This window comes from Paroedura picta, chromosome 1, assembly GCF_049243985.1.
Source record: "Paroedura picta isolate Pp20150507F chromosome 1, Ppicta_v3.0, whole genome shotgun sequence".
In the NCBI taxonomy this organism is placed as follows: Eukaryota; Metazoa; Chordata; class Lepidosauria; order Squamata; family Gekkonidae; genus Paroedura; species Paroedura picta.
The window spans coordinates 32,009,528-32,035,960 of NC_135369.1; the positions used below are offsets into that span (position 1 = coordinate 32,009,528).

The window sequence follows — 26,433 nt, forward strand, 5'->3', positions numbered from 1 at the left end:
CGGACTTTGCCTCCCCCTTGGTGGCCTGCCGGCCGGCCAGCCGTGCGCTGGAGTGCTCCAATTACTTCAGGAACGACGCTTGGCGCCGGCGGGTGGTGCAACAGAGGCTCCCGCTGCTTCCACACACACACACCCCGCACGTGGTGTGGGGAGACCAGTCCTGGGGCTGGCCGGAGGAAGGGCGGGGGGAGGGAGGGCGGGGGAAGGGAGGGGAAAGGCGGATTCCCCCCCCTCCCTCTTGCGGGCCAACCCAACCCCGGGGAAGTCCTCTCTGCGCTGCCCGCCCGCCCAGGCCAGGTGGGTGTCTCGCTGGCTCGCCGCACCCGCGCCTTGAGGTGTTGCGCAGAGGTCGGCGGGAGCCAGGCCCGGGAAGAGGTGCGAGCCCGACGGGAGCCTCCAACTACGGCCGGCGCCGGAGAAGGAGAAGAAGAAGAAGAGCCGCGCAGATCCGCCCGACCGGGGACCCAAGCAGCGCTGGAGGTGGGTCGCCAACGGGACGGAGGGGGTCGGGAGAGACGCGAAGCCGGGCCCAAGCCGCCCTTCCTGATTACCTACCTACCTACCTACCTCTTTCTTTCTTTCTTTCTTTCTTTCTTTCTTTCTTTCTTTCTTTCTTTCTTTCTTTCTTTCTTTCTTTCTTTCTTTCTTTCTTTCTTTCTTTCTTTCTTTCTTTCTTTCTTTCTTTCTTTCTTTCTTTCTTTCTTTCTTTCTTTCTTTCTTTCTTTCTTTCTTTCTTTCTTTCTTTCTTTCTTTCTTTCTTTCTTTCCCCTCTAGGCTCTGCATGCCGCGTTCCCCTTTCCTAAGGCGATGTCTTCTGGCTTCTCTTTCCGCCGGCGAGCTTGTCCCCTTCCCTGGCTGTAATAACAGCCGTGGCAGGAATGGTGGGCCGTTCCACGAGGCGCCGCCTGGGTCCGTGCCGGAGAGCTGGCCGCCGGGGACGTCCCTCCCCAGGAAAGCCGCCGCAGCCCGAATGAGCCCTGCTCTCGGGACGGCTCCCGTGGAGTCCGCTCGTCTCGCTCGCCTCTTGTCCGCACCGTCCTAGTGTTGCTGCTTTTATTATTATTATTATTATTATTATTATTATTATTATTATTATTATTATTATTATTATTATTATTATTATTATGCGGCCGAAGGCGTGCGAAGGGCCCGGGGGAAAGGGGCGCTCTCACGCTCGGCGGCTTCTCCGGGGCTGCCGCCTGCCCAGGCCTGGGGCGCTGCGGGCTTGCGGCGGGCCGGCGGGGGGCTTAGCGTCCTGGGGCAGGGGCTCTTCCCCGCCGGCCCCGATGGCGACTTCTCGCCCGACGAGGCCTGGGTGCTCTCCTCCTCGGAGCGGCCGTTCCGCTTTCTCATTGTGCCCGCTCGGCCAGAAAGAGGGGCCGAGAGTCGCCGAGTCCTTCCTGAAGAGGCCCCGGCCGCCGTCCTCGGCTCCCGGGAAGGGTGTGTGTGTGAGGGGGGGGGGGGGCGCCTGCTCTTCCGCGGCCCCCGTCGGGCCCGCAGTCGCCTTGGTGGGGGCTTGACTTTTCCCCCGAGCAAAAATCGCCGGGAACAAGCCAGGCCGGGCTTGAGCAGTTCCCGGCTTGAAACTGTTGCCGTCCCTTTTCCAACGCGCTGTTGATAATTCCGGGTTTAAAATCCTCCGCCCTGACTGTTTCTTTCCTTAAAATGTATCCAAATGCATATATATAATGAGTGGAATGAAGACTTAACTTAATCAACAGATAATTATAATGACTCTGGTTTAAATTAATTTAAACCAGGGTCATTATAATGTGCTGTTGACCGTGCCGGAAATCTCAGTTTAGAATTATTACGATTACTATACTATTATATTTGCTTCTTTCCCAGTTTATCAAATTATTCTCTCTCCACCCACCCACCCTAGCAAATCTGAAAATCTGGTTTTATTTTGAAATGAAGGACTTTTAAATGTTTTCCTCCGTCAATTAGCCGCCTCACGGAATAAAGTGGTAATTAAATGAGTGGAATAAAGACCGTTTTCGTGATTTTAATTCTTTAAATTAATTTAAATCAGATTTATAATTTCCTCTTGGTGGAGACTTGCCTTCCCCCCGCCCCTTGAAGGCAACAGGGCTGAAAAACAGAACTGGGGCTGGATCGTGCCCATTTTTCCATTCTAAACTTCAGAAACGATGGAAGTTTTGCGTTGCACGATTTTCGGGAAATCCTAAGGAAACGCCGGGGCTCCTTATCTGAAAGACGGTACGAATGATCCGCACCGCGTTAATGCCAACCCGTTTCTAGTCGTTCATATTTCACTTTAGAGACATTTACCCGCCGTGGATTGCGTTTTGTTTAAAGGGAGAAACTTTTAAAAGTCTCTACAAATATTTTCCTGAGAACCGTGACGGACGTTTTTAAATAGATCAAAAGGCGGTATCATCAGAATATATTAATTCTTTTAGAAAAATGAAAATGGTCAGTGGGTGGGTGGGAAAAGAGCGACTTCGCACGTGACTCGAAGTCTGTAGTTGGATTGACGACCTGGCACTTTTTTATTCCCGTTTGGTTTCGATGCCTCCCCCATGAGCCCTAACTTATTTCTGCTACTATTCCCCCTGTTGCTGGTTTCCTCCTCAACGGGGATCCAATTTGCAAGAACGCGGGTGCAAAAAAACCAAAACAAAACAAAGAAATCACTCCGAATCCACTCTGGAAGCAAAAACCGAAACCATTCAACTGCTCTTGGCCCGGCAACTGGTAATGAACCTTTTAATGAACGGCTTTTCCATGCAAGGGCGTCTGGCCCAGGGGCATTGTGGGAGGCGGCCAAGAGCTCCCCCCTCGCTTAGCATGCCGAGCAGGGAATCTTTACACCGAAGGGCAGGTACAGCTTTAAACCCCTGCGACCAACCCGTGTAAGAGAGAGGAGGGGGGGGGGAAGAAAGAGAATCACTTTGCACATGATCAGAAGTACTTTGCCATTCCGTTGGGTTGTTGCTGTGCTGGTCTGAAGCAGCAGGACAAAGTGTGAGTCCAGTGGCACCATTAAGACCAGCCAAGGTTTATTCAAAGTGTTGTGAAGAAGTAGAGTCCCGTACAGAAACTTACACCCAGAATAAAACTTGGTTGATTCTGGACTCAAACTTTGTGCAGAAGCACCTCTAGTTATAATCTGTGCAAAGGGACAACCAATTCTGGAATGAGCTAAGCCTGGCTAAGCAGCTGCACACGAAAGCATTTTCTACAAAGGCAGACCCTTGTCCTCTTGTGGTCAGTGTTGTCCATGCTGATTCTGGGGAGATCAGGGATTTACCAGTTTAAATAGCGAGCTTGGTTTCAGAGCCATCTAGAGAATAAAAAAGGGAAAGCCTTTGGGATCCCCACTAAATGGCTAAAGCCTGCTTATTGTGAACACACAGCCCACATGCGAAGAAATAGACTGCACTATGGAGAAATTGTGCCTCTTGTGGCACAGGGTGGTAAGGCAGCCTTCCCCCTTGGTGGCAACATGTTGTCTGAAGCTCTGACCATGAGGCTGGGAGTTCGATCCCAGCAGCTGGCTCAAAGTTGACTCAGCCTTCCACCCTTCCAAGGTCGGTACAATGAGGACCCAGCTTGCCGGGGGGGGGGGGAGGAAGGGGAGAGAACGGTAATGACTGGGGAAGGCACTGGCAAACCACCCCATATTGAGTCTTCCAAGAAACCGCTAGAGGGCATCACCCCAAGGGTCAGACATGATTCGGTGGTTGTGCAGGGGATACCTTTACCTTTATGGGGACATTGAAAAGCAGAGTGGATGGTGAATTATCGGGGGCCACTAAGGGCTGGGATCAGCCCCCACTGCAAGGATCTCTCAGAGGATGCCCTTGGACATTCTTCCACACTTAGCATGCCACCTGTGTGATGGACAGTGCAGCGTATGTGAGTGGACAGTAAGCAATGGGATTGCACAGCCCCGTAGGGTGTCTTGCAGAGGCCAAGAAAAGTCTTCTGATACAAGCCCCTGTGGAAATAGTGGGAACCATGCAAAAGTACAGCCTGCCCTCCCTTTTGCAGGGACACTTGTCAAGGACCTTCTTAGCAAGCAAAGGAGCCTGGGGAGAAAAAAAGGAGAGAAGCTGACAAAACACACACACACACACACACACAAGCATTCCAGCTACCCAGTATATCTCAGAGCAGCTGGAAAATGCTGCAGAGCATGCGCCAGCATCGGTTCATACTATGCTCACTACTTAGCCAGTCACAGGAATATGAATCTTTGTGGGGGAGTGAGTGTGCGTGCATTTGTGTGTAATTCTGCATTCCTTACTGCGCAAGGGTGCAGGGAGGTCTGCTTTGCTTGTCTAAATGTGCCTCATTCTGTCCAGAGGGTCGTGCCTGGATTTCTACATCACTGGGGCTTGATTCTTGTTGAAGTGGCAAGCCCGCAGCTGGGTTTTGGCCTCCGAATGGGAGCTAATCTGACTGCATGATCCTTGAAACAAAATGAGCAAGAAGTCTGGGCGCATGCCATGAAGGAGTGTTCTAGACCAGGGGTAGTCAACCTGTGGTCCTCCAGATATTCATGGACTACAATTCCCATGAGCCCCTGCCAACAAACTCTGGCAGGGGCTCATGGGAATTGTAGTCCATGGACATCTGGAGGACCATAGGTTGACTACCCCTGTTCTAGACTACACCTTAACCTGAGGTTCTACAAGGTTCACCACCCGAAAGTACTCACAGAAGTCATTCAAATGGGTAGGCATTGTTGGTCTGAGGTAGCACAATAAAATCAAAGTCCAGTGGCACCTTTAAGACCAACAAAGATTTATTCAAGGGGTGAGCTTTCGAGCACAAGCACTCTTCCTCAAACTAAGAACTCCCTTCATGACAGTGGGAATATATAGCCAAAAATTAATTCTGTTAAATTAGTAAATTGTGTCACACACCCAAATACAGCCATATGAGATCACATATCATATATATCATAGAACTCCTGACTCCCATAAGAATTTTCATTGAAGCCTCTCTCCCAACTTGAGGGTGTCTTCATGAGAGAGTTTTTTCTGAGCATGTGCAGAATATTTTTCCATAGTAATCACAGATGGTCCCAAATGTAAGTAAATATATCAGTTGCTGTGGTTGCTTGACAAGATATAGCTCTTGATTCAGGTGGGTAACCATGTTGGTCTGAAGCAACAGAACAAGGTTTTGAGTCCAGTGGCACTTTTAAGATCAACAAAGTTTTCTTCAAAGTATAAGCTTTTGTGTAGAAGGGGGCGTGCACACTAAAACTTATACTATAAGTAAAACTTTGTTGGTCTTAAAGGTGCCACTGGACTCAGAATTAGGCTCTGTCTATGCACGGGTGTGCATTTGTGTGAATTATTTGTATTTTGCAAAGACCCATGTGCAAATACACAGTCTTATTCCTTTTCCCAGGAACCAGGAATCCTCTCTGGGAAGGATCAGAGCAGACAGACTTTGCATACAGTTTGTGTGTGAATGTGTGTGTGAGAGGGAGGGGGTAGGGGAAGGTCTCTCCTCTACTTCTCCTTCCACCGCCAAGTGGGTTTTTAATTGAACTCTCCCCCTCCTCAGCTGCAGACTCCAGAGCTCCCTCATTCTGCTCTGATGTCATTTCAGATCAAACACAGCCTTGGAGTTTAATTAGCAACACAAAGGGGTGACTCCTACCTGGGGGACAAGGGTTGGCTCCAGGAGCCTTTAGAAGGGTCCCTTGTCTAGGAAATGTCTATCACCTCCCTGGCTTCCTCTGCCCTGCCCCAGCCTTCCCTAACCTTATCACAGCTTTGCCAGAAGATCTTTCCTCCTCTCTCTCTCCCCCTCTCCTTTCTCTACCTGCCATCTCATCCTGTTCTTTCCTCCCACCTAGGTGTGAGCTAAGCCCAACTACACAACACGGGAGCAGACAGCAAGACAGAAGCTTCTTCCAGCCCGTGATGGATGGCACCAAATGGGAAAAAGTTAAGAGAGACTGCACCTCCGCCCTTTAGGACATTCCCATTCCATTTGGAGAGGAAGGGAGCTCTCCTCTGTTCCCAACCTGTTTAGATCGCAACTCTGGAGATCAACTAGTCGTGTCTCGGAGCCCAATTCGCACCTTCAGAGATGTACCAAAGTATTGCCATGGCAGCCAACCACGGCCCCCCAGCATACGAAGGGAGCGGCAGTTTTATGCACGGCACCGCAGCTGCGTCTCCGGTCTACATCCCTACCACAAGGGTCACCACCATGATCCCCAGCCTGCCATACCTCCAGGGAAGTGGGTCATCCCAGCAAGGCAGCCCGGTCTCCAACCACTCCATCTGGACTCCGCCTGGGGCTGAGACTGTTGCGTACAATCCGGGATCCTCTCACCCATCGGTGTCCCCCAGGTTCTCCTTCGCCACCAGCAGCCCCATCCCAGCCACCACCTCCAGAGAGGCAGCAGCCTACAGTAGCTCCCTCAGTATCTCAGCCAACAGCAGGGAACAATACGCCAGGAGCTTCGGCGGGTCCTACTCCAGCCCTTACCCTGCACCTTACATGAGCCCAGAGCTGGGCGCCACCTGGACTTCTTCGGCCTTTGACGGAGCCATGCTGCACAACTTCCAGAACCGCGGCACGCCAGGAGCTCCCAGAGCCACCAACTTAGGTAAGAACAGACCATTCCACACCCATTGGGTAATGCCCTTTCGGCGTGCTCGGGCAGATGGCTTTTCCTATGCAAAACAGGACATCTGTTTCTAGTGTGCATTGACAGGGCATTATCTAGCAAGGGCCGTATTCAAAGGTGGGTGGGTGGGGTTGCTCACAGAAATGTAATCAATGGATTGAATCAATCAGTGAAAGGTAATAGGGGAGTCTACCCAATTCATGTCCTGTTGGAACACGCTTAGCTATCGCAGGGATTTAGTGAACATGCCATTTGGAAGATCCCTCCTGAAGGAATTGTATTCAAATTATTTTATTGGGAGGGTTGGACTAGATGACCCTGGAGGTCCCTTCTGACTCTATGATTTATATCCAAAGGCTATGACTGATAGAAGGTATTGGAGATGGCTTTCTGTTCTGTCACATTTTCATCCTGCCCCGCCTCTAAAGAGCTCAGGGGGCAAAGGGGATTCTCTCTTCTTAGTTTTAACTTCGCAGATCTCGGTAAGACTGAAGGATGGTGATTGGTCTGGGGTCAACCAGTGACTTTCATGGCCAAGAAAGAATTTGAACCCAGATCCCCCAGCCAGTCCTAGTAAGGTTTGGGGATATGAAATATTCCCCATTGCAGGAAAGCGATGTTAGGAATGTTAAATTTAGAAATGTTTTAAGTCACAGGACCAAGAGTTTGGTGGATCATTTGTGTACTGGTGGCTCATTTCCTTCGATGGAAGGCCATTGGAGATGGGGTATTGTCCCGTGGGTTCTGGGTTGACAATAGCCTGGAAAAAACATCTACTCCCTTTGAGAGAGGCTCAGTGTATGGAAATAGGCATCTGAAACCTTTCATGCTACAGAAGAGATTCCATCCTTGGTAAATGACATCTTACCAAATCTCTCTTAAAGGGCCAGGGCACTTTTATCCAGGCTGTTGCATTTAAAGACTCACACTAAGAAAGTGAAATTGCTTAAAGCATTTTGGGTGGGATCACTGACTGAGTATCTGCCCGTTCAATTGTCATCCTTGGTAATGTAGATTCCACCCTGAAAAAGACAATTTTCCCACTAGTTGAGGATACATACTTTAAAGATGGAACCGTTGATATTTCCTCCAGGCCAGGCTCGATTCTGGAGATTTTTGGTAGGGTGGGGGATCACTTCAGCATGAAATTTGGGGTTAATGTGGATGGGCAGGTAGTTGTTAGTTCCTGTATTCTGCAGGGGGTTGGACTAGATCAGGAGTAGTCAACCTGTGGTCCTCCAGATGTTCATGGACTACAATGGGAATTGTAGTCCATGAACATCTGGAGGACCACAGGTTGACTACCCCTGGACTAGATGACCCTGGAGATCCCTTCCACCTCTATGATTCTGTCTGGAACAGTTCAGGGTAGAAAGGAAGTGACAGGCCTTTGAGGTGTCCACAGCTTGTGCAATTTTTAAACAAATAGGTCCATTTTTGTTGAATTACACAGTTCTTGCAGACTTTAATCCCTAGATTCATGCGCTACAGAAGTCACTAGGGCAGGGGTAGTCAACCTGTGATCCTCCAGATGTTCATGGACTACAATTCCCTTGAGCCCTTGCCAGCAAACCCTGGCAGGGGCTCATGGAAATTGTACTCCATGGACATCTGGAGGACCACAGGTTGACTACCCCTGCACTAGGGTATTCAAGAATTGCAAACCCCACAGGAAATGTTTAGTTTTTAATGTGACACAAATTGGTTGGAGAAGTCATGTGATGGCTGTGATCTCATCCATCATGGCCTTTTTCAGCTATCAAACCAATTTAAAATATCAACTAACTGCTGTCTGGCTTTTATATACTAAACTTCCTAATGGATACTAAACCATGTAGTACTTTAAAGCAGGGGTAGTCAACCTGTGGTCCTCCAGATGTTCATGGACTACAATTCCCACTGGCAGGGACTCATGGGAATTGTAGTCCATGGACATCTGGAGGACCACAGCATTTCTCATTCAGCATCTCAGCCATCTTTGCTATCACAACAGTCTTATGAGGTAGGATTGTATTATTCTGAACCATTATGTAGTGGTGATGGTTGACGTAGGTCACATGATGTGCTGTGATTCTGTTCTCCCAATGAGCTCAGGATTCCTTAGCTATGATCCTAAAAGCACTAACTTGTTAATTTTGGCAAAATGCAGAGGTGTGCATAGTTTGTTCATGATGAATACACTAAGGATGTTTTCTTGCACAAGTCCTGCTGAAATGAATGCAAACTCGGCATGACTATTTTCATAAGCTTGGCAGAGATACACGACAGCCCATGCAGGGAGTGGGGGGACTGTGGCCCTCCAGGGGTTCATAGGAATTATAGTCCATGGACATCTGGAGAGCCACAATGTGACCACAATGTGTTCTCCTGGCCAATGCAATATGAAAAACCAAAGGGACCTGCTCCTCCACCCCTTCCTGTGTTACTCTTGTATCAGAATGATACAATGTCTTTGGTTTAGACTTGGACCAAACCATTTCATAAAAGCTCAAACAGGAAAATTCCATTTGGGTTGAAGGAAAGAATGAAGAGCAGAGGGGAAATTATAAGTGTGAATTGTCTGGGGAGATTCAGTTTGGTTCCTTTGCAGCCTTGACTGAAACTGCTCAGGCCAATCCATGTTTGGTAAGCAATGCAGCACCTTTCAGAAACGGCTTCCATTTCGGATTTCTTATGGTTGTCAGCGGAAAGAAGGTAGATTCAGGTAGGAAGCTGGGTAGGTCTGAAGCCGCAGAACAAAGTCTGAATCCAGTGTCCCCTTTAAGACCAACAAAGTTTTATTCCAAGTCTAAACCTTCCTGTGCAAGCTCATGCCTTGAATAAAACTTACTAGTTGGCTTTAAAGGTGCCACTGGACTCAAAACTTTGTTCTCCTGAAGGAAGGTATAAGGATTGAGAACTCTAAAAAGCACACCTATAATATGGCTTTGATCTGCACTGCACTCAAGTTTGGGATTCATTTCAGCGTAAAGCAAAGCTGTTGCTTCCCATTTCAAGTCCAAATTTGTAAAAATACAAATTCCATGCAGAAAGGCTCCTATTGTCTTTTGGTGATGGCCATGGAATGTATCTCTTTTTCCTTTGAAGCTGAGCCACTGTTTGGAAATGCTAGCTTTAATTTATTTTAGAGACCAGCCCAGAGAAGGCACAAAGCAGATGTGATAGGCAGCAGCCATATCTTTAATCGCCTATATGCCCCATTCATATAAAACAGGGTTAACTAGGCTGATCACCGTTTTTTATCAGTGCCCTGTTTTCCAGTCCCGTCATCCTAGGCCGATGGCACTGCCCACAAAGGCCACCCCACCTCTCCTCTCTCACTTGCTCTGAAAACCCTAAGCCAGGGGTAGTCAACCTGTGGTCCTCCAGATGTCCATGGACTACAATTCCCATGAGCCCCTGCCAGCGTTTGCTGGCAGGGGCCCATGGGAATTGTAGTCCATGGACATCTGGAGGACCACAGGTTGTCTACCTCTGCCCTAAGCGACTCGATGGCGCTTTACACACATACACACGCTGCCCTGTGGATGGGAGGCTTTTGCTGTAGGTCTGAATTTCTTGGCATGTCTGGTACTCCGACAGGCCTGTCAGTGAGAAAGGCCAGTTATGAATGAAGTTAATAATAACTACCCAGTATGCTGCTTTACCACTCTGGTTGTGGCGCAGAGCGGTAAGAGGCAGAGATGCTGTCTGAAGCTGTCTGTCCATGAGGCTGGGAGTTCGATCCCAGCAGCCGGCTCAAGGTTGACTCAGCCTTCCATCCTTCCGAGGTCGGTAAAATGAGTACCCAGCTTGCTGCTGGGGGGTAAAATGGTAATGACTGGGGAAGGCACTGGCAAACCACCCCGTATTGAGTCTGCCATGAAAACACTAGAGGGCGTCACCCCAAGGGTCAGACATGACCCGGTGCTTGCACAGGGGGATACCTTTACCTTTTTAGGCTGCTTTAAAAGGAAGGGACGTTTTTCTCAGTGCCAGGGGGCAAGCATTCCCAGAGGTGGATGGCGAAATACCACACTGCCCCTGATCTCTCCACCCAGTTTCAGCCACCACCACACCTACGTCTTCCCTGTAACTAGTTTTTTGAGTGGGGGGATGATTTCTTTTTCTTTTGTGATTTGCTCCCCCTCCCAAAAATAGTCTACCCTTGCTCTAGACAATTAACTAGTCTGTGCTAGGAAAGAAGAATAGCTTGCAAATGAGTTTAAAGCCCATAAAAGAGGTTGTTGCCCAGAGTTTGCTTTTCCAAGGGAAGAAGAAGAATAGGAGCTCTCAAGGAGCACAGCCTTCTTTTCTCCCGTCAATATGCATATTTAAATACAAGCCCCAGGAGCCCAAGGCAGGAGGGCGGGGATGTTACAACAGGCTCTAGGATATGGAAGAAAGGTTTTCTTTTTCAAAAAAGGAAAGGAAAAAAAAAAGAAAAAAACAAGGATAGAAAGAAAACCAAGGACAGGGCTTGATTAAGTCTTGGCTGAAGTAGCTGCTACGGTTTCATTTTGCGAGAGTTGCTGCCAGCAGTTTTTAATTCCAAAAAATATATATCTTTCAGTGTCAAACACAGCTGAGATAGTGTTTTTTGGGGTGGGGGGGGAAGCTTTCTTTTTTTCTTTTTTGCTCTTAATGACAGATAATTAACTAAAAACCAGAACCGAACAGAACTGGATACTATCACGATTTCAGTTTTACATTTTTCCAGGTAAATTAAAAAAAAAGTGTTGGGGACATAGCAAAAAACAATAGAAAATACGATTCTAATAAGCTGAGAATTATACCTGTTGAGTATTATTTGTCTTTTGATTCGCTGAGTCACTGGTTAATTAATTGATTAAATTTATATATATTTGCAAGAGCCTCTTGTTGTGCAGAGTGGTAAGGCAGCAGAAATGTTGTCTGAAAGCTTTGCCCATGAGGCTGGGAGTTCAATCCCAGCAGCCAGCTCAAGGTTGACTCAGCCTTCCATCCTTCCGAGGTTGGTAAAATGAGTACCCAGCTTGCTGGGAGGTAAAATGGTAATGACTGGGGAAGGCACTGGCAAACCACCCCGTGTTGAGTCTGCCATGAAAACGATGGAGGGCGTCACCCCAAGGGTCAGACATGATTCGGTGCTTGCACAGGGGATACCTTTACCTATATATATTTGCATAGCACTGAATTCTTAGTATAACTTCCCTTTCCAGGTAATATAAGATAACTTACCATTTAATAAGCAAACCCCTAATAATCACCAAAACACTCATTCTGAATATTTTTTCCTCATTTTTCTAGAACCAAATAGGCTCATCTTAGCATCAAATAAATGTACCATTGCTGTTGTCCAAACCCATAAAAATTGTCTCCCAAGAATAAGCCAGGATGATCAATCTGTCACATGTATTCCCACCTAACAAGTTCTAACAAGTACAGTTTATTTTGTAGAAACAGAATACAGACTGTAGTTTAGGGTCACTCTGTGTTCCTGTTGACACAGGACAGTCTCTATTGTCTGATTCTTGCTCATTTCTTCTTTTGGGGGATGCCGTTAGCATTTTTTTTGTTGAAGTGGCTACATGTGGCTTTTATTAGCAGTCAGCGCTATCTGTCCCAGTAAATACTAGAAATTAACAGTACGATACTAAAGAAGAGTTATAGTTTTCTAAGTTCACTGAAGTCTATGTAGAGCTGCCAGCGTCCAGGTGGTATCTGGAATTACAACTGAAATCCAGAATGGAGAGATCAGTTCCCCCTAGAGAAAATTGGCTTTCTTTGGTAGACTCCATAGCATCATATTCCACTGAGCTGCCTCCTGTCCCCAAAACCCACCCTACCTAGTTCCCCCCCCCCCAAAAAAAAGAAGAAGCCTTAAAGCAGAATGTGTGTGACCCTTGCTAGTTCCTGGCTTTGCTTTCACCCATTGCATGTACAGAAAATCCCAGTGAGAAACTCACTCGGGTTACCCATTCTGTACCCTAGTACAGGGGTAGTCCTCCAGATGTTCATGTGGTCCTCCAGATGTTCATGGACTACAATTCTCATGAGCCCCTGCCAGCAAAAACTGGCAGGGGCTCATGGAATTTGTAGTCCATGGACATCTGGAGGACCACAGGTTGACTACCCCTGCCCTAGTAAACGACAAGCAAGCACCTAGTTTCCATGGAGTTAGTGTCCCAACCCCCATACTGACTCTGCTTGGGTCATAGGCCACAATTCATACATGATGGAGAACTGGGGTTTCTCCCTAGTTAGGGAGATGAGGAAAGGGGAGAGAGGGCCAGGGACCCCACAAGCTTCGCAACAGTTCCTGCACATGCCAGTTTAATGTCAGCTTGTTGCATCATCTGCGTTTAGCCTCAATGGACTGTAGATGCATCTTGCCTCTGGCACATAAGCATGTAAATGCCTGCCCATGGACACTAAGGCACAGTGCTGCACACAGCTTGCCATTTCATGTCCTGTGGCTACTTAGATGGGTTAGTTCTGAACAGCTGACAGCATTTTTTACGACAATTATTGTCTGGTATTCAGTCTAGCCTGGTCTTGTCAGAGCTAAACGGGGCCCACCACAGTTAGTGCTCAGAAGGGAGACTGGGGTTGCTATGCAGAGGAAGGCAATGGTCAACCTCTTCTGCTCATCTCTTCCCTTGTAAGCTTCATGGTCTAGGTTTGGTTGCTGTAACTGGGTGAGACACAATTATTATCACAGAGTGTATCATTCCCCCAAAGAATAAAGACCTGCCTGGCTTTTGTAGAAGTCAGCCTTTTGGGGGTTTCTTGGCGGCCCTGGGAGAGTTTCCCAAATGAGTAGGAATTAATTCATTTTAATTTATATTTTAAATTTTGTTAAACAAATATTGTGTGATATGACCACGTGTGGTCATGTTGACCCACCCATCCCTCCCTAAATGGCCAATGATGGACCTGGAGGGGGTGGCAAAAGGAGGGTCCCTGGGTGGGCATTTACACAGCTCTGCTTCCTAACCATCTTCTGCACAATTGTACCACTTTGGGGGTTTCTTGAAGCATGAAGAATGTTTCAGGGGTTTTGCAACGATAAAAAATGTTGAGAAAGGCTGTTATAAGTTACTGCACGGTAAATACATACAACAGACAGAGGAGAGACTTCAGCAATGCATGAGGAGAGTGGAGAATAGCGACTAGAGCAGCAGTTCTGGGCCTTAAAGTTAAGCCACTAAGAGTCCAGCCCTGTTTTCACCTGTGAAACATTGGAAGGTCTAGTGTCCACATTTTGGTCTATCTGGAACCGCTCTGTCACATTGCTATACTAGGCAAGTAGAAAGTATTTTCTCTATTTTCCAACTCAAACCATTTAGTCAATATATCTAAATGTCCCGTCATATCACAGCTGGCCCATGTCAACTCCAGGGGGTTTTCAAGACAAGAGATGTTCTGAGATGGTCTGCCCTTGCCTGCCTCCACATTATGACACTGGTAGTCCTTAGAGGTCTTCCATCCAGATACCAGCCTGGTCCGACACTGCTTAGCTTCTGAAATCTGATGGAATCGGGCAAGTCGTGGTTATCCGTGGGTCTAAAAGCAAAGATCATAGTCAAATAGCAGTTTTTAAAAAGCCAGTTGCTCTAATGACAGCCATAAATACGGATCTAGATGGCCCATGCTAGTCCAATCTCATCAGATCTGGGAAGCGAAGCAGGGCAAGCACTGGTTACTACTTGGGCATCAAGGAACTCCAAGGTCAATATACGGAGGCAGACCACAGCAAATCATCTCTGAATGCCTCTTGCCTTGAAAACCCTACAGCAGGGGTAGTAAAACTGCGGCCCTCCAGATGTCCATGGACTACAATTCCCATGAGCCCCTGCCAGCATTTGCTCCAGCGTTTGACTACCCCTGCCCTACAGGGTCATCATAAGCTAGCTGGGACTAGACAACAGGTTCTACCACTAAGAGAGGAATGTTAAATACTAACAATATGCTATGGATGAAGGGGGGAGGGGGACAACCAGGATGTGCTAGGTCAGCGGTCCCCAACCTTTTTGCAGTTGAGGACCGCCTCCGGGGGTGGGGGAGAGCCGGTGGCCTGGGCGCCGCACATGCGTGACAGCTGCGTGCAAACGCGCATGCACAGAGTTGTCATGCATGCACGTTTGCACCAGCAGGGGGCGCAAATGTGCATGTGCAGCAATCATGCGCATGTGCGTTCCTACCTCCCCCCCCCCCCACTACCTCCCTAGGAAGGTCAGGAACCACTCCTAAATGTCAGGGACTTCTAGATGTTTAGCCAAAAAAATTTTTGTCATTAATTTCAACCCATTAGTTCTGGTCCGCCCCTCTAGGCAACAGAAAACAACTCTGCTCCACCTTTTATATGACAACCCTTTAAGTATTTGAAGATGGTTATCATATCACCTCTTAGTCATCTTCTCTCCAGGCTAAACAGACCAAGCTCCCCCAATCTTTCCTCTAAATGGAACCAGAATATTAGAAATCAGCTGCTAGAAACAACAGATGTACTAAAGTCCCATTGTCCTCCTCTCTCTCTCTCTCTCTCTCTCTCTCTCTCCCCCCCCCCCCCCATATAATCACAAGCAAAGGCATTGGTTCTGCATTCCCTGGCATTTGCTGGCAGGGGCTCATGGGAATTGTAGTCCATGGACATCTGGAAGGCCGCAGTTTGACTACCCGGGTTCAGACCAACATGGCTACCCACCTGAATCTGTGGCTTTTCAACAGATATTACTGACTACAGATGGTTAATGGTCAGGAAGATATCCCCCATGGGAAATTGTGACATTAGGAGACATTTGTTTAGTATATATGCAGAAACAAAGAACACTCAGAGGCAATTTCTAAGCCTCACGAGATAGTAGAATTTTAATCCCACAAAACATAATGATGTTCCACTTACATAATAGTGAATAATACATAATAATCAAATAATTTTATAATTTCCAAATTTAAGAGGAGAAGAAAGCAAAAGACCACTGGGGTGAAGAACTAAGTAGATAAATCAGTGGAAACATGAATTCATTGGCATGTCTCTAACCCATACCATTCCTCCAGCGCCTTTTTATTGTTGAGAAACCCCTGAAACATTCTTCTGGCTTTGAGAAACCCCAGATATGATGTCAGCAAGCCATGCCTCCCTGCCACGCCTCCAGAAGTCACTTGTTTATAGCATGCATGGCATCACTAATAGAATAAAATCCAGTTGCTTCATGTGCAACAAGCCTTGGCTAATAAGGATGTTTATGGCTGAGGCACCTCCCCTTCCCACCCCCTTCAGGCCAATCGGTGGCCATTTTGTGAGGGAGGGTGGGTTAGCATGACCATATATGGTCATCTAACCAGGAGATTTAAAAAATCAGTAAAAAAATATTTTTAAAATTATTTTTTCCTCCTGAGCTAAAGAAAGCCTGAGAAGGGAGGGGGGGGGGGACAAACCCCACAGTTTCATGAAACCCGGGTTGAGAAATCCTGCTCCAGCAGAATGGCATTTTGGTTCCTGGCAGAGGGGTGGCAGTTTCTGCCCCTGCTCACTCCCACTGCAGACCCCAACCTTGCTCCTTATGCTGTAGCTGTGGTTTTCAAACACTATGTTATTCCCCCCCCCCCCCATCTCTATCCATGTCCTGGGAGGGACACAAGAAGACGGACAGTGCAGTCTTAAACAGAGGTATGCCTTTCCCTGGACACCTTCAGTGAACTTAAAAGATGCAACTTTGCTTAGGATTGTACTCTACGTGGGGCTTCAGTTTTGTTAAGAATAGCCTGGTGTTAATCGCTCTTAAATGATACTTCATATTTCACCAGCTAAATCAAATGTTTTATCCCAGGGGAAATTAATGAAAACCTTTGCCCACTGGAATTTTGCCTGCAGAATCAGTTTCATGCTATTGAAATGGTTACAAGCTTCATTGCAGTTTTCTATCCTAAGGGGAACTACAACCACCTCTTAAGGTGTTGGAATGGAACATGACAAAAGGGTTACAAGGAGGGAACAGCTGTTAGGAATGGTTCAGAATGAAATGGGCAAAAGAGGGGGGGGGGCTGAAATGATTTTGGGAGATCAGAGCGCAGACAACAAATGGAGTGAAAAATACTTATTTAGCATGGAGGGAAATTACCTTGTTTTGTTTCAAACAACAAGTTACAAGGCTGGAAAGATAATGCATTTGCAAATTAATTTATTGATCGTTTACAATCTTATGTGAATCAATGCAGAACCAGTTGATTTTCATAAGCACGTAACATGCACATCATTTCCTTTGTTTGTAGTCTGCCTTTCTTGCAGAGAATCTAGATGGATTAAGTAATTCGAAAACGACACCTGGAAAAGTTTGATGTACCATAACCGATGCAAAAACTGCATTATAAGAAGACAATGTTGTAAAAACACGGGAATAAATTCAATTAGGAACACGATAAATGAGATCCCCATTCCCTGTATTTGGGTCTCACGGGTCCTGAAGAAAAAAGGCCCTGAATCTTTAAAAGAGGTTTAAGGATGGAAAGTGTCATTGGGCCAAAATCCACTTCTGGTGAGCAAGCCCCTAGAGCAGGGGTAGTCAACCTGTGGTCCTCCAGATGTTCATGGACTACAATTCCCATGAGCCCCTGCCAGCGTTTGCTGTTCCATAAACATCTGGAGGACCACAGGTTGACTACCCCTGCCCTAGAGCAGAGGCATCAAACGTCAGGCCCAGAAACTGCAGGCAACCCATCCAGCGCTCTTATATGATCCTGGAGCAGCTGGTGCAAGGGAGTGAGGGAGTCTGCTTGTGACTTCAGCACTGCAGAACAACTAAGGTTGCCAAGTCTGGGTTGGGAAGTACCTGGAGACTTTGGGGGTGGAGCCAGGAGTGAGTGGGATCTGGGACAGGGAGGGACCTCAGTGGAGTATAATGCTGTGGAGTCCACCCTCCAAAGCAGCCATCTTTTCCAGGGGAACTGATCTCTTTAATCTGAAGATTCCAGGGGGTCCTCAGGTCTGCATTCCTGCTGACACAGGGTCCCAAGGCGAGGTCACATTGCCTCTCTACTCAGCTGGCAGGGGATGCAAGCCCAGGTGGGTGTGAGGACTGGTGCTTGCATGGGGGGGGGGATCTTCCCACCCAGCACACAGCTTGGTGGCCAGGCCTCCCCCCCCATGAAACACCTGAGAGCTCACCTGCCCCACAGGGTGTCTGTTGTGGGGAGAGGAAAGGAAGGCAATTGTAAGACACTTTGAGACTCCTTTGGGTAGTGAAAGCGAAGTATACAATCCAACTCTTCTTCATTGGCAGTAGGAGCAGGTGGGGAAGGGGTTTGCATTGCTGCCTCTCCAATCTGCCTATGCTGGTCTTCCTCTGCAACTCCCCCCCCCATATCCACCCATGGGGCCATGCATCAATTCAGAGCTGATCAGCTGCTGTCCTTTATTAAAGTATGTATCTCCAGTACCTGACAGGACATTTTATGGCACACTAGCTTGGCCCAAGATGTATGTCAGGTCTGACCCTTCTATCAAATGAGTTGGACCCCTCTGCCGTAGAGTGTTCAGGGCAAGAGATGTTCAGAGGTGGTTTGCCATTGCTTGCCCCTGCATATCAACCCTGGCGTTCCTTGGAAGTCTCCCATCCAAATACTAATCAGGGACAATCTTGTTTAGCTTTCCAAGATCTGATGAGATTGGGCTAGCCTGGAGGATCCAGATCAGGGCACAGGCTTAATAGAGGGGTGTAATTTACCCCCATGCCATGAAAAGCTTCAGCTGCCCATTCTATTGAAGGGACAGGTCAGTTTTCTCCAGGACTGTTGGCAACCCCAGCCACTGTGCACATGTAGACTGGTATTTCTGGTCATGGGAGGATGGGGTGATTCCTACTGACTCCCCTTTCCCACTTCAGGAATATTGTACATGCCATGTTTCACTGTGCCCCTGAGTGTCCACCCATGTGTCAGAATCAACTTTGGGGTGAACATTGGGAACTGCAACGAGAAGGAAAAGGACTAGAAGCTGGCTCTTACCTGCTTCTTTGCTCAGTCTCACCTAATTCTCTTTTGTGCTACAGCCCCACCTCAGTTGGTTTTGTCCATGCAGGTCCCGTGATCCCCAGCACAGCCTTTCTGGGGGTCAAAGGTTCTCCCTTTTCAGCAGCTGAAAAGCTGTTTGAATCCAGCCTATTGAATTCAAGTCCTTGAGCTCAAAGGTTTCATGTCCTCAGCTGCAGAAAAGAAACAACGTCATGGCTTTCAGGAGACTGTGCAGAACAGAAATGTTCAGGAGAGCATTTGGAGGATGGAAGCAGGGCTATAGGATAATGGAATGGTTGGAGAAGATGCTTTTTGTAAGCCAGGAAGACTTGTGGTCTACTATTGCACTTCTCATTGGGTCACTATCTCGCTTTTGCTGCCTTGTCTCCTACTTATGTAATTAATTTCCTGAACTGTTCATGGCACATCAGACCATCATACCTTTTTGTGACTGGAAGGACAGTGCCAGTCTGATTGCATTTTCACTGGATGTCTGATGCATCCGATGGCTTTGTTTTTACATTCTGTAATAATCTCTATTGGGTCTTAGTGTGAGAACAGCTTGCTGTAAATGATGCAAATAAATGAATAATGCCTTAAAACAAATGGCATCCTTTACGGTGTCACTGGACCTTTGCTAGGACTGACCAACACAGCTGCCTTTTGCAAACCCCAGGTGAGAAATACCACTGGTAGCTTCCCATTTGTTCAGCTTTCGAATGCCCTCTTTTTGATTGCTTTGTAGCCTGCTCACCAATGTTGGTGGCATTCTTTTCATACAGGGTTTCTTTCTCTTTGGCAATAATTTTGAGCACTAACTATAAATGCACATCTGTGCAAAGAAAAGCCACTTAGTTGCCTCAAAGCTTACAGGAGGGTTTAAAATTTTTGAGAGCACCTGAATTAGACTAACATAGACAAAATTAACTGTATGCCAATATTTGGGTTACAGTTCTGTTATTGTCGGTATTACTGAAGGTCACACAGTGGGAAATGGTGTTATTGTAGGTGATACAGCAAGCGAAAACCCCTTTAGTCTGTTTCAGCAGCAGAGCGGATCGTCCATGACCCACACGGTTTTGAATCTGCTGTTCTGAGTTATACAGCCTCCATACATGGAGGTTCCATTTAGCTGTTCCATGCTTCTGATGCAATCTTTAAAAGGAGATGGCAGAAAGCCAGCAGCTTTGTAGCCAAATGCTCATGATCTTGGAGGAGATGGTGTCAATTTCAAATGTACACCTTATCTACTGGTATCTATGTTACTTGGGAATATTACAGAACAGTCCTCTCATTTTTGCCATGGGTCTCTGTTCCTTCTGCTTTGGATCCAGTGAAGGGTAGTGATTATTCCGTCTTGCACTCCCCTTTGACATTTAAATCAAGGCAGTCCATGCTGTAGAGGGGGGGGGGATTGCGATGGGAGTTGGTAAACCTTTCCATTACTAATGACCAGCCTGAACCTTAAAATGTTTGTTGAATCAGTGTCAATGTTTGGCACCAAGGTGCCAGTCTGTTTTAATGCCAAACTGCCAACGGATCACAGCTATGCTACATTAGCACCACTTTATATGGGAATCCTAAACACAAACTGCTAATGGGTATGCACTTCAGGACTTCATCTGGAGAGGGGGGGGGGGTGCTGGGGCACGTTTCCAACCCCTCCTCTCTATCATGAGTTGTTCTTTCTTCACTAAATTGTGGGGGTGGGGGTGGGGGTTGGGGGTCTTTCCAGGCAGGGCCTTCAAGGAAATGAATAGAAAATCCATGATTTCCCTCTTGCCAAGCCCAAACATCTCTATTTTGGTATCTATGAGCTTTTAATATTGGCCAAATAAGGAGAGTTATTCTTTTCTTCAATTCTTAAATTATCACCAGAAGTGGACCCTTGCTTTAACTGATAACATCTGTAAGTCACAAAGATCCTTGGATACTTCAAGCCGGTGACTGGAGCTGTGAACTGGCAAAACAAATCTTTCTACAAACCTGAAAAGGCCCCCAGGTTTGCAGGAAAATGTGAAATTAAAAAACAAGGGGGATTTTGAAGAAAAATCTAAAAATGATGGAAGGATCTTCTGTATCTTTAAGCAACAGATTTCCTCAGTGGCTGTTGCTAGGCAAACACAGTATTCCAAGCTGTAAAAGCCAGGGGGGGAAGGCAAGGCCCTCTCCCAGGCCTATCTGGCCTTTGAGGGAGGAGGCCTCAGGCCCAGGCCTGCCTAGGGTTTCCTGTTCCAGTTTATGATGTTTCTGGAGATTTTGTGGAGGAGTCTGAGGAAGACAGGGTTTGAGAAGGAGAGAGGTCCTCCAGATGTTCATGGATTACAATTCCCATGAACCCCTGCCAGCAAATGCTGGCAATGGGAATTGTAGTCCAGGAACATCTGGAGGACAACAGGTTGACTACCCCTGCTATAGAGTCCACTCTACAAATCAGTTATTTTCTCAAAGAGAACAGAACCCGGTCATCAGGAATTCAATTGCAATTCTGGAAGATCTCCAGGGCCCACCTGGATGTTGGCAACCATAGGCTGGAAGCACCCTCTGAGTGACTTGATACCACCTAACCTGCATGACTCAAAGAGGCCTGGTTGCTTCCTATACTTCAACAACAACCACCCTATGAAAGTCAGTGTGGTACAGCAGAAAGCTTCAGAGCAAGGTCTGGGAGACCCAGGTTCAAATTGCCATCTTGCTGTGGAAGCTCACTGAGTGATGATGAACCAGTCACAAACTTTCTGCCTAGCCTACCTCACAGGGTTGGTGTGTGGATAAAAAGACTAATGTGGGCTGCTTTGGTCTGCACTGTGAAGAAAGTTCGGATATGAATGATATAAATGAATAATACATTTATTATTTCCCCAGAGTTGAGCAGCTGGGGAGAAGGGGAGTTGAACATATGGGGAGAAAGAAAAGAGCAGATGGATGATTACTGGCAAGGTGAGGGATTTTTCCTTCTTATTTTTGCCTCTTCTAATTGAGGCTGCTGTGTGTGTGAGAACAATATTTGTGAGCGAGTGGCTGTTTTATAGCCTTCTAGAGAGTTGTTTCTGTTGAATGCTTTTCTTTTATGGCTGATTGAGGAAGGGTGTGCTGGGGGTAGAGTGGAGCCGGAGGGATTGCAAGCCCTGCCCTGTGCTGGGCTGTGACCCTGTAAGCTCAAAGGATCCTCCTCACCAGAGGTCCGAGCCTTTGACAAAAGCCAAAGGGCTCTTGGACGGGGGGGGGGGGGAGATCCTAACATCTTTATCCTAAAAGTAAAGATTATAGAGTGAAGGAATCTATTTGGAAGACAATAATGGATACTCATGCCCCCTATTCAGTCACTTGCAAGGAGTGTGCCATGTTTGCCTTCCTCTCTGAAGACAAGATGGGACTACACGTGTCATGAGTATAAACTGATAGGGCTTTTAGAAGAGAAGATTAGGGGCCTGGAGGAGATGATTGAAACCCTATATGAAATCAAGGAAGGAGAGGATTTCCTTGAGAGGAGCTGTGTGAACCTGCATAGGAATGAAGAGACTAGTCCAAAGGATATTGGGAGGGTTGACTCCCCTATGGAGTCTCCCCTTACTGTTATAGCAGAAAACTGAAGGCCTTGAGCAAGATGGCACTCAGAGCCATTGGAGGTCAGGAATAGATCCCAGGCCCTTGCAGGGGTGATGGAAGTCCAAACCAAAAGATAGACTGACCAGGTGGCATTTCAAAAAATAATTTGCTTATAATCAGTTTTCTTGAATGTGAATATAATATAAAAAATGACATTTGGTGAGAAAATATCAGAAAAAGAGTTTTTTTAAGGGAAAGCCACTAAGGAAAGGCTTGGTCCTTGAAAATGGCAAAAGCTATCTAGATACTGTTTGGCTTGACCTTTATACAAAAGTTATTTTCAATAAAAAAAAACAATTTATTTTTTGAAATGGCCACCTGGTCAGTTTATTTTTCAGTTTGCACTTCAGAGACTGGTCTGCCTTCATCTCTTGGGGGAGATGGAAGCAGAAACAAGGGCAGAAGAGGAACCAAAATGAAATCAAAGATGAGCATGGGGGTAGGAGGAAATGGCATTCAAAGGAAAAGGAAAGTGTTGGTCATAGGTGACTCTCTGCTGAGGGAGCACAATAAAATCAGAGTCCAGTAGCACCTTTAAGGCTAACAAAGATTTATTCAAGGCATGAGCTTTTGAGTGCAAGCTCTCTTCAGTTAGTCTGAGGAAGAGGGCTTGCACTTGAAAACTCACACCTTGAATAAATCTTTGTCGGTCTTAAAGGTGCCACTGGACTCTGATTTTATTGTGCTACTTCAGACCAACACGACTACTCATTTGAATCTCTTCTGAGGGGTGTGGAACATCACATGGTTAGGCCTGGTCTCCTAGCCCAAGAGGTATGTTGCTTGCCAGAGGCAAAGATTGAAAGATATTGTGGACCAGATGCCAAAACTGATTAAACCTATGGATCATTATCCATTTGTGATGGTCCATGTGGGAATGAATGACATGGCCATGAACACAACTGCATATATTAAGGCTGACTATGAGGTTCTTGGCAGCTGAAATAAATGGGAACACAAGTGGGTTTCTCTTTGATCCTGCCTGCCAGGGGGAGAGGTACAAGTCAGGAGCTGAAGATAATGGAGGTGGTGCCAGCAGGTGGGATTTGGATTCTAGGACCATGGAGTAGGTTTTCTAGAAGAAGGCCTACCGGCACATGATGAGCTTCATTTATCCAAGTTGTGGAAGAATGTGTTTGGCAGGAACCAGGGGAGATTAACAAGGAGAGCTTTAAACTGGAGCCACAAGGGGAAGGAGTCGTCCAATGTAGGTATTCTAATGTAGGAGAGCAAATAGCAGTGGCCTGCCTGGGAACAATAGGTCAAATGGAACCAAGGTTAAGAGGCTCAGGTGCCTCTCTTTACCAGTGCATAACGCCTAGGCAATAAGAAGGAAGAGCTTGAGCTTCTCAAGCAGTCAGAGAGATATGATTTAGTAGGCATTACAGAGACTTCACTGGAATGCTGTAGTGCAGTGGTCCCCAACCTTTTTATCACCGGGGACCAGTCAATGTTTGACAATTTTACTGAGGCCCAGGGCTGCCGCCTGAACCCTGGCACCCCTGACTTCCCACCACCCACTGGGGGGCGCTGCCAGCAGCAGCTGCGCAGTGCCATGCTGAGGGGCAGCCCCAGCCATGGCGGCTGCTAGAGAGCACCAAAGCTAAGCCGGTGGCAGAGTGGCAGCAAATGGCACCCCAGCGGGGGGGGGGGGGTGGACTAAAGACTGATGATCTAGAAACATTATTTAAATGAAGGCTGTCATGTTATTAAATGATATGCTGGGATCCACCCCCCCCCCAAAAGAAGACTAGGTATAATTGCTTTAGGATGCTTAGGGCTAATCCTGCGTTGAGCAGGGGGTTGGACTAGATGGCCTGTATGGCCCCTTCCAACTCTATGATTCTAATAAGACAGGGTGATGCTGTTCCCAGTTGTTGTGTGAGTTGCTTGCAGTTCATCTAGTGGTGACAAAAGGCATGTGCTTGGGTGTTCCCTTAGCTGTTCTCGAAGCACCTTCTTGGTTTGTGCAGTTCAGCCTGGCCACTGAAGGCACATCCCCCAGTGCAAAGCAACTCATGAGAGCAACAGGCTGGCTGCTTTTTGGAAATGGGGTGATGCACTAGATAATTTATATAGTCTTTTTTGTCAGTCAGGATAGCTGATTGGAACCTCCATGAAAAAGGATGGTAGACCTTCTGGCCTGATCTAGCAGGGCTTACGGAAAGGAAGCATTGATTTGCAAATTGGACCTCCATCTACATTCAGTGAGAAACTGCTGAAAGCTTGTGACTTGCCTCAGCAGTGATTGAATTACTCCACCCCACCCACCCCCAGGCATAGACCCATGCTTGTGCTTATGTTGCTTTCTTCATACAGTATCTGAAAAAGAACATTCTTTATAGTCTGCTTTCTATAGTCTTGTAAATGGCTCGGACACTTTCTGCTTCCCTACCCTTCCCCTTGCTTACCCTTCTTTCCCAGACTTGAGAAAGAATCTCCTAATAAGACTGACAGAAGTTAGCTGGAGGGGAGATGATGAATCCAAAGCACATTTCACCACCCCCATGTCTACCTCTGTCTTCCAAAGAATATGGCTGTATTCTGCCCCCCTCCCCTTTCTTTCTGGCCAAAGCTGAAGAAAAGACGCCGAATCTTTTCCTCCAAGGGCTGTTTCAACAATTATTAGGACCCATGAGGCAGCAACATGTGCAGGGATTGTTTAACACAAAGAAGTGGGCACTGCCACAAGGGCATCAGAGTCTTGCTAGGTCAGATCTAGGTTTCATCTAATTTCGGATATTGAAACAGCAGCCAGCCAGATGCCTTCAGGAAGGCCAGAAGCCTTGTAGGAGGGCAATAGCCATGCCCCTGTCCAAAATCAGCTACTACTGATATGCTGCCTCTGAATATGGAGGTTCCTTCAGGCTGTGTAGAACAGGGGTAGTCAACCTGTGGTCCTCCAGATGTTCATGGACTTCAATTCCCATGAGCCCCTGCCAGCATTTGCTTGGGTGGGACCCATGGGAATTGTAGTCTGTGAAGATCTGGAGGACCACAGGTTGACTACCCCTGCTGCAGAAGACACGCCCTCTGCCAAGGAGACTAATTGCCTTAGAACACCATCCAAACCAGTGACCACCATTGCAACGTGCAGCAGGGAATCCTCCACACTAGTGACAATGCTGTACTGGGTGATCTTTAATTCTAGCATTATAAGAGGGAGAGAAAAATTCTTTCTACTCTGGCTGCAGCTGTATGCAATTTCTATCCTCTGTCTTTTTGTCATCTCCCCACCACCAACAACTTAAAAACGTTCCAGCCTTTTCTCTGGCAGGGAAAGTGCTCCAGCCTCTTAATCCTTTTAGCTGTCCTTTCTTGTGACTTTTCCAGCTCTGCAGTGTCCTTTTACAGACGTTGCATTTCAAATATAGTGGCACTGTATCCAGTGTGAGGACAGTAGCAGTTTTATTCCCCGCCTCTTTCTTATGGTTGCCAACTTCAGGTGGGGAAATCCCTGGAGATTTGGGAGTGAAGCCTGGGGAAAAAAAGGTTTGGAGAGGGGGGTATATCAGCAGATCTCAGCACGCTATAATGCCATTTAGTCCACCCTCCAAAGAATCTGTTTTCTCCAGGGGAACTGATCTCTGTAGTCTGGGAATTAATTGTAAACCTGAGAGATCTGAAGCCCTACCTGGAAGTTGTTGACTGTACTCTTCTCTAATAATCCCTTGCACAAATTCTGCCTTTCCTTCCACCATGACCCCAAGATCTCCATTCTTGTTAGCCATTCCTAATTCCGGTCCACATCAGTACGTGGGTTGGATGCTTTACAGAGAAATTTCCAGCCTGATCCATGGCATATGCCTTCGAATGGAGAAGGTGGTCATCTCAACACTCAGCCTGGGAGTTTCCCAGAGAAATCCACCTGGCTGCTGCTAGCAACAGTGCTGTACTAGGTTGACCAGGCTGGATCAGGACTATTCCTGTTCCCTAACAGCACATGTCTTGGTGAAGCCAAGAGGAAACTTCTGGGCCTTCAGGACAGGAATTTTATTATGAGCAAGACAGCTGTTTCAGAACACTGCAGAACGTTTTCAGAGCTTATGTAGCGTTCCGAGGAACCTTCTCCCCTCTGAAGTGGGGCTGTCCTTGGTTCTTGTCGACCAACAGAATTCCAGTTAAGGGAACTGGCTTTCCAAAGCATTGCTCTTTCGTGTCTCTCTGCTTTTCTTGCTCTTCTTTCCTATGGTTTTTATAAATGCATCTCAGGATATGAATGT

General features: G+C 47.0%; 1 protein-coding gene across 5 annotated transcripts in view; it reads left to right on the plus strand.

Annotated features, from left to right (window-relative positions):
* The first annotated feature begins 215 nt into the window (after positions 1-215).
* GATA4 (GATA binding protein 4) overlaps positions 216-26,433 on the plus strand; it is a 54,095-nt gene continuing 27,877 nt past the window's right edge. The window contains exons 1-3 of one of the 5 annotated variants that reach the window (XM_077332409.1): positions 216-480; positions 5,846-6,607; positions 21,467-21,541. In XM_077332409.1, the coding sequence (XP_077188524.1) occupies positions 6,082-6,607; positions 21,467-21,541 (601 nt within the window). In that variant the 5' untranslated portion in view covers positions 216-480; positions 5,846-6,081. The remainder of the gene's footprint in view (positions 481-5,845; positions 6,608-21,466; positions 21,542-26,433) is intronic. The other 4 variants (XM_077332425.1, XM_077332434.1, XM_077332418.1 and 1 more) reach the window with 4 other exon arrangements.